The sequence below is a fragment of the Papaver somniferum genome, chromosome 3, assembly GCF_003573695.1.
Source record: "Papaver somniferum cultivar HN1 chromosome 3, ASM357369v1, whole genome shotgun sequence".
Taxonomy (NCBI): domain Eukaryota; kingdom Viridiplantae; phylum Streptophyta; class Magnoliopsida; order Ranunculales; family Papaveraceae; genus Papaver; species Papaver somniferum.
The window spans coordinates 199,484,259-199,496,355 of record NC_039360.1 but is presented as its reverse complement, the minus strand read 5'-3'; the positions used below and the strand labels follow the sequence as shown (position 1 = coordinate 199,496,355).

General features: G+C 36.2%; 1 protein-coding gene across 2 annotated transcripts; it reads left to right on the top strand.

The window, feature by feature from the left end:
* Positions 1 to 1,417: 1,417 nt before the first annotated feature.
* On the top strand, positions 1,418 to 11,798 carry LOC113358406 (protein timeless homolog). Of its 2 annotated transcripts, none has more exons than XM_026601966.1 (20): positions 1,418 to 1,655; positions 1,741 to 1,893; positions 1,975 to 2,134; positions 2,814 to 3,132; positions 4,011 to 4,148; positions 4,228 to 4,414; positions 4,504 to 4,640; positions 5,062 to 5,331; positions 5,751 to 5,917; positions 6,360 to 6,438; positions 7,173 to 7,712; positions 7,803 to 8,182; positions 8,434 to 8,526; positions 8,617 to 8,721; positions 8,963 to 9,175; positions 9,405 to 9,464; positions 9,586 to 9,810; positions 10,394 to 10,522; positions 10,604 to 10,699; positions 11,295 to 11,798. In XM_026601966.1, exons 1-20 carry the CDS (start codon positions 1,553 to 1,555, stop codon positions 11,548 to 11,550), a joined length of 3,810 nt encoding a protein of 1,269 aa, XP_026457751.1. In that variant the 5' UTR covers positions 1,418 to 1,552; the 3' UTR covers positions 11,551 to 11,798. The 2 variants fall into 2 exon arrangements, with proteins under 2 accessions (XP_026457751.1, XP_026457750.1); XM_026601965.1 differs by having other exon boundaries at positions 10,598 to 10,699.
* Positions 11,799 to 12,097: the final 299 nt, after the last annotated feature.

Sequence of the window (12,097 nt, the reverse complement as noted above, 5' to 3'; positions counted from 1 at the left end):
AGAATCGAAGTTTATCTTGTTTTTTAGGAAAAATAAAAATCGGTGTTTGGAGTCACAATTGACTTAAAATATGATTAAAAAGTTAAGACTTGTTTGGATTTTTATTTTAACTTAAACTTTTCATTAAAAAGTTAAGACTCGTTTGAATTTTCATTTTAACTTAAATTTTTCAGGTTATGCGTTATAATCGGTACACGTGTTTTTTTTAATCAGATTTGCTGGGCATGGCTAACCACGCGTGGTCAACCACTAGCAAGCCCAGGCCACAACAACTGTATACCCTGGGAGGCTGGGACGCTAAAAAGTAAGGTACGCGTGGGTTATGCATATGAGAAGCCTAAAAATATGAAGGCTATTATTGGGGCGTCACCATCCAATAGAGGGGCTTCACTTGGATATTTAGTGACCAAAAATCTGGTTATGGGGTACTTTTGATTCAATAGCAACTGTTCAAAATACCCTTCAATTAAAATTAAAACTTAAAAACAGAAACAAAACCTAATTTCTATTCTTCATTCTTCACATTTCAATTGCTCTTCTTCTTCCTCTCCTCTTTCTCTTCATCCTTTTCATCGTAAATCCATTTGAATTCATTTCATCGAACAAACCCCATGGTGTATGTAAGGTAATAATCGAACATACCCATCTTTGTTTACTTGTTTTTGTGCTTAAAATAGGTTGGATTGAATGAAATCGAAGTAAAATTAGGGTTTTAGTTAGATTTTTCAACCGTAATTTAGTTTTTGAAGAACTTACGTCTAGGTTTAGTTCAATTCAACCGTAAACTTTGGCTTGCATGTTGTATTACATCTAGGTTTAGTTGAATTCCAACCGTAATTTTCCATTGTACGTCTAGGTTTAGTTGAATTCCAACCGTAATTTTCAATTTTACGTCTAGGTTTAGTTTACTGAATTTTCCTTTCGTCAACCTAGCCGTAAATTTCAATTTTACGTCCAGGTTCCTTTTAATTCCAATCGTAGAAATTGATTTTACGTCCAGATTTGGGTTGATTCCAACCGTAGAAATTGGTTTTACGTCGACGTTTGGATTGATTCCAACCGTAGAAATTAATTATTATCTAATAAAATTGAATTAAATTAAAATTAACTAAAGGGTTGTTCGGTCATTACAAAATTATTTGAGATAAGGGGTTTTTGATATTATTTCTGCGTGACCCATCTTCGTCCTATCAGGTGACGCCCCTCTAATGAAATGTGACGCCCCAATAATAGCCTTGAAAAATATAGCGACACAGAGTTTAAGTGTGATACGGGTCCCCTGCACCTGCGCAAAATGAAAATAAAAATACGGCTGGAAAAAGGCGGGAAATGTGTTAAATTTTGGCGCCATTAGTTCGCAAACTATAAGAAGCCCATAAATCCATTTCATTTAAAGCCAAAAAAAATAATAAACAGAAGCGTTTGCGGTACAGATCCTTAGAGTGCTTAGACTTATTATTACCTTTATTTTTAATCTGTGTGAAAATCCCTAATTTCTTCCTTGCAAAACCCTAATTTTAGTTTCCACAGAGAGTCCACTGTTCAAAAAGCAATGGATCTCCAAGGATTATCCTCAATTTGCGCTGGGCTTGGAGCTATTGAAGAGGACGATGACGGCAATTGGATTGGTTATACCAAGAATGAATTTTGTTTAGGTATCATGTTGTGTCTCTTCGGGGTTCAACTTTCCCCCCTTCCCCTTTCGGTTATTAATCATCTCTTGTTATCCTTTTTGTGCAGATAATTTGAAAGATTTGCAGAGATTTCTGAGACGTGATGATCCAGAGACCCGAGATGTATTCAACCAGGTTTGCAAATGGAACATAGTATCCAAGGACTTGGTACCAATTATCGAACTCTGTCAAGACAATCGAGATTTGGTGATAAGTGCAGGTATTTACTCTTTTCTTAAATTATCTGTTTCTTTTCTTTTCTTTGATTTTATTATCATAACCATGCATTTGGAATGTGCAGTGAAGGTTTTGGTATTTCTTACAATGCCGATCGAGCCAGGATCAAATAATATCTCCCAACAGATAGAGTTTTTGTGGCGCTTAAAGGAATCCATAGCACGCAATGACACAGTTGCTGTCATTGTCTCTCTTCTGGAAAGCCCACTGGAAAATTTAGAACGGTGAGCAATATATCTACACTTGCTTCCTCAAAACCCTGACTGAACAGCCTCTTTAGTATTTGGGGAAATCATTTGTCAATTTTTAGAATTATAATGTCCTTGTACATAGCGTGTGGTGTATAATTTTCCACCATGACCATATTGATGGCAACTACCAAAGAATCCAATGCTTGATTCCTTCACACTTTTGGATTTCGTTCTTGCAAGATTGATGTTTTATTCTCGAATTATTGCAAGTGACCCGGTTGCATCTCTATCAGCAATTCTGGGTCCATCACTTATTGGTCCTAGAATTTGAAATAATAACAGTAACTATTGTCGATCAGAAAAACAATAAATTACATTCATAACTTGTTTAGTGTTTGATTGTTATTATCTTTTAGGCATATGAACATTATTTTAGAACGTGGGGTGTAAGTTTCTTATATTGGTCCTACCTTGTATGCTTCATTATAAGAAAACTTCAGACTTGGTCATCTTTTGTTTGAGCCAACAAATATTCTGTAATTCAAAATTCTAACCGAGTTGTTTTTAACCTCAAGAGTCTAGACTTTCTTCCTCAACTTTATTACACATGCTTGTCATCATTGAAGTTTGTTGGTATTTTCAATTTAGTATTGGATTTTCGGTGAGGCTTTAATGCTGTTTCTGTTGGTTCCTGTCACGTCCATTTATGCAGAGAGGCATTCACAGAGGATGATCTGAAACTAGTTGAGCTGGTGCTTACTTTGTTCCGGAATATTCTAGCTATACAGGATATCTCATTACAGCAGAAAGCATCGGGATATGCTACTCAATGCTTGTTCTTAAGAGACCGGTTTATTGAACTCCTGTTTCGTGAGCATGTGACAGATCTGATCTTAGTCCTCACCCAGCATGTGGGTGGTTCTTGTAGCTATCTTCGTCAAGAAAACTTTCTTTTATTAGAGATATTCCATTACATGTTTATGGGCCAAGAGCCGGAGTTGATTGCAAAACCATCAAAAAGAGGCTCTGAGGTTAGTCTTATCTTTTAAACTTCTAACTTTTATTTTAGAGAATCGTAGGGGTTTATTTACTAATCTTGCTGCCAAAACCTGAATAGTGAGCCTGCATATATCTCTTTAGTCCATAGTTACATTACGTAGCGCTCAGTTTTATTGACCTCGAGTATACTCAATAACCGAGGTAGATAATTTTTGCAAAAACACATTATCCTGAATCCTGAATACCGAGTTTGGGTTTTACGAGTAGCTATTAGGATGCATATAAATTACAACCCTGCATGGACATACCTAGTTATTGGGTGATCACTAAATTTTATGCTATTACAGCATTTTTGATGAAGTTTCTTATTTTTGTATCATATAAACTTCATTTGGCTATTCACATTTGTTATGCATGTTTCATATACCTGTTATTGGTTCATGTTTCTAATAATTGTTATTGTGTCAGCTGAGCTGCATTCACTTTTTAGTTTATTCTTTTCATTCTTTGGAAGCCTGTGTAAGCAAGATATTTCACCATGGTGAATATCCATCCCTAGCTAGTGATACTCTTTACTACATGGATATTTATCTCACTACTCCAGCATTCCATTTCATGTTATGCTATTTCTTTATATGACCAATTGTATACTCTTAGAAGTTCTTGCAATCGTTGCTCAGTAAGTTCTTTTAGTGTGGGGTTAAGGGGTGCGTGCTAAGAATCGTACTATTCAACTTAGGAAAACTAAGAAACGAGGGATTTTTATTTATGATGTGACATTTTTACTCATTACATATATGTTTGGAGAGATGAAGCATGATGCTCATCTCTTTCCTTTGGTATCAATAATCATCATGTACAACATCTTACTCCATTATAGAAGTAACTTTACTGAGGTCTCACTGTCTAGGTGGATGAGGATGTTGAAGCATCACTTAACTCACTCCAGTCAATTATGGAGGAAGAAAGACACAAAAGAAGGCTAACTAGGTCCAAGAATTTGGATCGTCATTCCCAATTCAGCGGAACATTCACTTCCCTTTCCATGGTACGGGTTTGCCTCTAGTCTGGATGATAATGATGAGTTATATAAAAAATTAACCTGTTAACCAAATTCTTTGAAACAGGATGGGTCTAAAACGTTATGCAAAGGAAATCCAAAAACTACCTCTCGCAATCTCAAACCACATAAGGCTCAAAGAGGTCCGGTTAAAAGAATTGCATGGGACAATGGAAAGTTATCCTCGTCAAAAGAGATCATCTTGGAGTTGTTCCACAGTTTTATAAATCAGTTCTTATCAGCGGGTTACAATGGTACGTCATTCTGTTGGGCACGGACATGATGTAGTTCACGTTTTGAATTATTCTTACATCATCTTATCATTGTACACAAACCTTTTCAGTTTTGATGCAGTCAATCAGAGAGGACATTGTGAAAGACGAGGAAGGCCATTCCATTCAGAGTAATGATGTGATTGTTTTCTTCCAAGTTACCCAATTTGTTACAGCCTTTCAACATCAGACTTTCTTAGTTTCAAAGGTGAGAAGTGATTTTATTCAAAATCTGTCTCCACAACTATGAGTCTTCTTGCACCAAAGAAGTTGTTAGTGAATTTATCAATATGCTTGAGGTTTCTACTGAAGCATCCGAACTAGTGGGTTCTGGATCTCACCCCAGGATGATATAAACAAAATGGTAAATGCTTAGTTGTTTCCAAACATAAGTTCCTGTTGTGGAAAATTAAGTGAATAGTTTGTGTTGGTATTTCTTTAACATTATTTACGTGTATAGTAGTATTTCTACCAACTTTTCAGAAGTCTCAGTTGTTGAACCCTGTTTCATATTTTTAAGATTACTGTTTATGATTTTCTAAGTTTCATGATATTACATATTAAAAAGAATTGCGCATTGCGAAGTTCATTTACTACTATTGACTGCAGTATTTTTTATGATACTAAAGCAAAAAATGGAGCGCGACACTTCTGAAGCTGAAACCAGTAAATTTAATGATACCACATCATTCCAGGGTGATATTTGTGGACCAATTGCAGCTACACTGAATGAAACCATGTTCTCATTAGTCATACGTAAATGGCGTATTGCTTTTGAGGTCTTGAAGGAAACAAAAAAAGGTAAAAAAACAGATGAAAATATATGCAAAGAGGAAGGCTTGATGGAAACATATGAGTACAAATTTTTGTCTGTAGCGGGGTCTCTCATGAAAACTATGGTAAGTGACTCCAATCCTTATCATCGGTGCACTTGCATCAGTTCGAGTTTTTAAAGTGAAAAATAATGAATAGGATTAGCTGATAGCTGTGTCAACTATGAATATAAATTCATGGATTGATTTGAATGTGGATAGTAACTTCACATGAGAGTATCTTTCAGCATGCAAAGAGAAAGGTCCTAGTCAAAGTTTAGTATACACACATCTCAGCAGATCACTAAAGTGTGGTAAAAATCGTGTAATATGCACCATTATGCATCCAAGAGTTAGTATTCCACATCGTTATTGTATTTTGACAATGTTAGATGTACTGACATGCTATACTTGCAGAATGAACTATTTTATCTAAAGTCACGATGGGGAAACTTCTACTGCTTAGTGATCCTCTTCTCAAGCTGGCTTACTTTTGTTTCATGTAGATTCGCATGTTAGATTTGGTACTCAAGCTATTCCCTGAAGATTCTAAGGAGCCTCAAACCGCTCGCATCCTTCTCTATAAGATATTCTATGATCAAACAGACCAAGGGATGACACAATTCCTTATCAATTTAATTAGAAACTTCAACAATCGTAAACAACCAAAAAGGTACTTGCACAACATCTTCCAACGCATTGTTTCTTGTTTTTAATTCTTTCCTGAGTTTTGAGCCTCATTGATCTGGACTGGGAGGTATATGCAGGGCAAAAGACAATTATCATCACTGATGCTGTGTGCCTATATTTGTATACTGCTGTTAATTCCTATCACTGATTTTTCACTATCCCTACCTATAGAGTCTTTTGACATCCTATGGGACATGAACAAACAGTTAAGGCAGACATGTGTGAGAAATTTTCAATCCTGAAACCTGATTTTGTTTGTACTGCATAAGACAGGAAACTATTGGTGCCTTATAAATATATTATCAGTCCTCAATTAAAGCGATTTGTGTCCCATTTTACCCTTTCTAAATAAAACAGAGTAGATTTGGTAGAAATGATACATGTCGACGTGCCTATTAAAGTATGGCTTTTGTCCCAATTTACAGCGACCTTGCAGATTTGGTAGAAATGATGCATGTTGTTGTGCGGCTTATGGAAAATCTTCAAGCTCGAGGAACATTAAGAGTATGTTCTCCTTCCTGTTTGTTTGCTCAATTTGTACAGTTCTTAGAATGTTCAGCTTGGGTTACTGCTTAAGAGTGGAAATCATGTCTTTGAGTTAGAGACCACCATATGGTTTGTTGGAGGACATGCAAGCTTTAGCACATACGAAAGTGATGGCCTACATATGGATGATAAATTCCTTCTTCTCCAGGGCTGTCTCTGCCCCTAATGGCACAAATAAATTGTTCTTTCTAAAAGGGGTGCTATTGGGCTCTGGGGATAATATTTAAGTGGAACTGGGTATAGTTCATTCCAGCCTTTGCACCTAAATGATTTAGCTGTATCACATGTAAAATGACTAAAACTTGCTTTGATGTGTGATACACTTGGTTTAGTTGTACCAGCAGGCACCTGACCCACCCATGAGGTTTAGAAATTCTAATGTTTATTGTCTTATGGCAACGTCACACTTATTTTGGTACCTGTGTAAAATTTATAAACATGTACAATTAAGTCAAGAATATCTAAACATGTAGTTTATGTGTCTTCCTTGATATTCCCAGAGGGAACCACACATTTTAGCATCATAAGTTTATTTTGTAAATATAATTATCTGGTTTTTGTGAGTTCACTGGTGTATGAGACCTTGTGATCATTTCATAATGATTTCTACAGATTTTTTTTTGTCTCTGTTTCAATTTGGTGTTCTGGGTAGGTGCTCGACTATCTCACTCTTACATAATCTTATTGTTAAGGTTGCTAAAAAATCTAGGCGAGGAAAAAAGAAGAAACTACAGACAGACAAAAAGGCTGTTGTAGATGATTCGGGAGATGTTCGAGTTAATAAAGAAGGGGATGTTGGGTTGTCTACTGGGAAACCGTCAGTAGATGCAGATGGACTATTGGAGGACGGTTTAGCAAATCCAAATTCTGATGGAAAAGAAGAAAGCACCTTGATCCCTGATATCATTGTGGGGCATGAAGGCCCCCTGCTGGACACAGGTAATATTGTTGAGGATTCAACTTCGAAGGAAAATATTCATCATGGTTCTGAGCCCGACGATCTCGAATGTGAAACGGATGAATCTTCTGAAGATGATCCTGTAGCTGCAACAGATGAAATTGATTTTAGCGTATCTACTTTGGTATCTATGTTTGCAAACAACTCTGTCATCCAAAACTTATGTTGGCTGCTGAAGTTTTACAAAAGCAATTCTGCTGGTACAAATCATTACATAACACGCTTGTTGCGGCGGATTTGTGAGGATCTAGAGCTTTCACCCATGCTATATCAGGTGATAAAGTGGAAAATGAATCTACTGGAATTATCCAACATATTTTGAACTCGATAGCTCATGTGTACATTTGCTGGTCTAACTTTGCAGCTCTCCCTCCTTACAACATTCTACAATATCCTGGCTGAGCAGAAGGCATCACCACAAAAGGAATATACAAATATTGTTTCTTTCCTCACTGATCTAATCAGAAAAATGTTAAGGAAAATGAAGATCCAGCCTCTTCTTTTTGTGGAAATACTCTTTTGGAAGACACGAAAAGAATGCCACTACATGAGCTCTGAGAGATTGTTAAACGAGATTGGCAATTTAAGGAAAGAATGCAAAAAATTCGGAACTGTTTCTTCTGGTAATGAAGGTGAATTTGGTTCGTCACTAGGACATGATGGAATGAGGAGAAGAAGCATAGCGGATGCACTTGGTGATGATGAATTTGATGTTGTAATACCACCAGAAGGCAGTCATTGCAAGTAAGATTTGTCTGTAGATATCAAGCTCTCTTCATCCTCATCATATGTCATTTGGTCATGGCGTTTTCATAATATTGACTGAAATCCTCAATGCTCTTCCATAAGGATAAATTGTTGGTTTCTCTAGCCTCTTCTCCAATTAAACGGGAACAAGCTTTACTGCTCGACACTGCTGGGTAGACTATGTGGTATAATTTGAGTCCTAAAATTTGTTCATATTTTCATTTGACATGTTTACCTTACATTTTTAGGAATAAATCTGATGACCAGAGCAAAAGCAATACATCCAGATCAGACAGTGATATTGAAGGAATGGAGCAACCAAACTTCAGCAACACTCAAGAGTATGCACCAATCAAATTCTTACTTTGTTTGATTTTTTTGTGTCTGGCTAGTACCAGAGATTCCTGATTGATTGTGTGTGGCTGTTGCAGTGAAGGGCATTCTTTCGAACACAAATCTCTTAGAGTTCCTAAGCGAAGGAGAAAACTTATTTTTGATTCAGATATGGAGACTAATATCAAGAGTCTGTACGAGAAGTAAGTATTTGGATTTAGTTTGCTTACAGCATCCTCTGAAAAAAAAATTAATTTGGGTAGTGGGACGAGTTTTCATGAGAGCAAACTAATTTGGTGTTTTTATTTATTTATTATGTATCCCGGTGTATAGTGATTTTACAAGTTTGTTGTGGCTAGCACAGGGTCGAATTTGGCTATTGATGATTATATGATCTAATTTGCTGTTGCTGATTTCTTGTTTTCGACAAAATGTGACTTCTAGATATAAAGAGGATCGGCACTGTGCTCGTCTAATTGCGAAATCCCTTGATCCCGATGGAAATGTTTCTCCAGCTCAAGTTTCGAATAAGCTTAAACAGCTAGGACTTAAGGTTGAAAAGAAAAGAATGCTTTCTGCTGATGATGGTAAAATGATGTCTGACAAGGAAAATACCTTGGCCGATTTGGAGGAAAGTTCTCTTTTGGAAAGATCCACGTGAGTAATGAATTACATCTGGATCATGTTGTTACATTGCTTGTGTGATGTCAAATAGATTGCTAGTCTATTACTCTTACCAATTGAAGCGTGTGATTTATGAAAAACTATTCAACGTGTTGTTTCTTGTGAAGAGTCTTATTTGGTCCTCATCTGTAATAAGCATGTGTTACACATTTACTTCCACTTTAGGTTACTGATAATTTTTTGCTGTTTCCATTCATTCTAGGAAAAGTGTACGTGCTTTCAGCCAAGAGCAGGAGAAGATGCTTAGAGATTTATATGAGCAGTGAGTACTGAGTTGTTACTTAATATAGGATACTTCTGAGGCATTTCATTGACAGATTTGAACTGATCCTTCTCTTTTCACATTTACTATTTAATCATTTGGTTTTGTTTTCGCCATACAGGTTTAAAAATGATAAGAAGTGCAGCCACATGATTGCAAGTACATTGGATACTAATAATACATTTTCAGCAGCCCAAGCTACTCGAAAACTCAAGCAACTTGGCTTGATAAAGAAGAGACCAGTTGAATCAAAGACACTTTTAAGAGATGAAGCTGATAATGATAATTCGACTGTAGATGAACAAGTGGAATCTGATGATGAAACATTGCTGGCACTGAAGAGAAGGTATTGTGCTTGTTCTAAGAATTACTGTATAACAAGATTGTCTTAATACTGTAGCTAAATTTTTCATGGGCTCTTTGTAGTGTTTCAAATACGCATGCTAATACATATCTGGTCTTGATACTTGAGCTGTATCAGTGTAAAGTGTACCTGGAATAACTATAAATTACCAATTGCAATTAGTAAAGGAATCCAAAGTCTTCATCTTAGTAGAAAGTAATCACACAAAACAAAAACCAAATACATGATCGTAAAAAATGAAGAGAAGTTTCAATAATAAACTATTTCTTTTCATCCCTCAGTTTTTTCTGTAAACTTTCATACCATTATTACTACGAAACTTGTATATTTCAGTTTGATGATTTTGTATCTCATTTGTTCCCATCTTTTGTGCTAATGTTTATAAACTGAGTCAGCTTCCCTGATTTTAGTTGATTTTAGTTTATGATACAACCTATGTATCCCCATCTGGAGTTGTTCAGTTCTAGCTTTTGTGCTATTGATGCTGTTGGATATCCGCATAAATTCTTTTTGAATTCCTTACTCTTTCTGTTGATATAATTTCCTTGCTTTTCAAACTTTTCAGGAGAAAAAAGAGAGAGATGGGCACGACATTTAATGATAGGGAAACTGCCACAGGTTCCGCTAACAGGAAGATTGAAATGACAGCATCAGAAGATGATGGTGATGAGGAAGTCTTAAGCTCTATTTTTCAGTAGGCTCTCTCTCTCTCTCCCATTCCCTCTCTCGTTTTTTTTCTTTTCTATTTTACTTATTTTGTGTGATTTAGGAGAAGTGCTAGGAGACTTTCATCGAAGTCACAGGATGAGATGCACACAACCAGCTCAATTGATGATACAATTAATGAAGACCATGGAGATAACACTGAAAGGTTTGTCGTCCTTACATCTCCATCAGTGTTTGTTTTCTCGCAATACTAGTGAATTCTTTATATGCCGTCTCTGATTATCAGAATAATCATCCATAATCCACGTTGAAGATTAAAATACTGTTAGAGCGTCTGCTTTTTAGAAAAACTGACACCTGTCAATTGGTTCTGAATCGAGCCATCGTAAATGCGAGTGCGTCGTGTTGAATAGTGAAGAATTTCAAAGCTCTGGCTAAGACAGCAAATCGAGAAAAAGAGAAAAAAAGAGGGTAAAGAAACGTAGATGATATAAAGAAAAAAGTGAAAGATATCTAGTGACGTAAGCGACGACCTAGAAAGCATTTTTTTGTACTAGCTGATGGTGGATCTACAGCAACTATAAGTTTGTGCCTTGTTGTGCCTGTAAAACTTTATAGTTCTCAATGATGGGGTTTGCTCACTTATAACAGATATAGTTTATGGTAACTGAGCTTAGCATGAATTGTTTTAGACTTTAGATATTGACTCGTATTAATTTTGTTACTTAAATCAAATTTGTTTCCTTTTCCGTTTTTTCAGCACAACTGAACAATTTGTTTCTTTATAACTTGTATTTCAGAGAGCAGAACCATAACAACATGTCAAGCTTATTGCTTAAAGATGTAAAGAAGGGGTTTGCTGCCATGGGTGTCGATGAAAACACTGACCAAACCAGAAGCCCGACAGGTGATGATCTCTTGAACAATGTCGATCATAGCATGCTACATCATCAATTGCATGACGAGTTAGCTGACTCAGATGATGATGTTGGACCAGCTGTGTCAAAGAGTAATCTCAAAAGAAGGAAGATAGTAATTGATAATGATGATGAGTAAATATGTGGTAGCACTGGTTTAGAATTATGATTAAATAGATTTACATCCACTTTATTTTCTTTTATGGGTTGGCAAGGCACTTCAAATTTTGATTGCACTTTGAAACAGTGTTGCTGATCTATTGTGTTAGTTGGATATAATAGTTGTGCAGTATGTTGTATTTGCAGAATCCTTGTAAGCAAAATCATATTGCCTTATTTTTTGACTTGTACGTTTAAATTAAATGAAAAGGTAGACAGTTTGCCCCATGCATTACTGGGTGGAAATTGGAATGTGATTTATCTATGTTTATCAGAGATTTGGAGATGTTATTAGTTCCCTGCCTTGCTAAAGTCGGATGGGAAAATTGTAGGCTTGCACTTTCAAATGAGAGCTAAATCTTTAGCCTGGTAGTTCGGGGCTTTCAATCTCCCAAACACAGTTCACCTAGATTTTATTTATTCTTTTTGAAAAGACAGAACTTAGCCAGGTAAAACACCCTGACCAGCATGAAGTCTTACAAAGTCATCATTATCAAGGAAGAGCTCTCTTAGCTCAATGTTTTGAG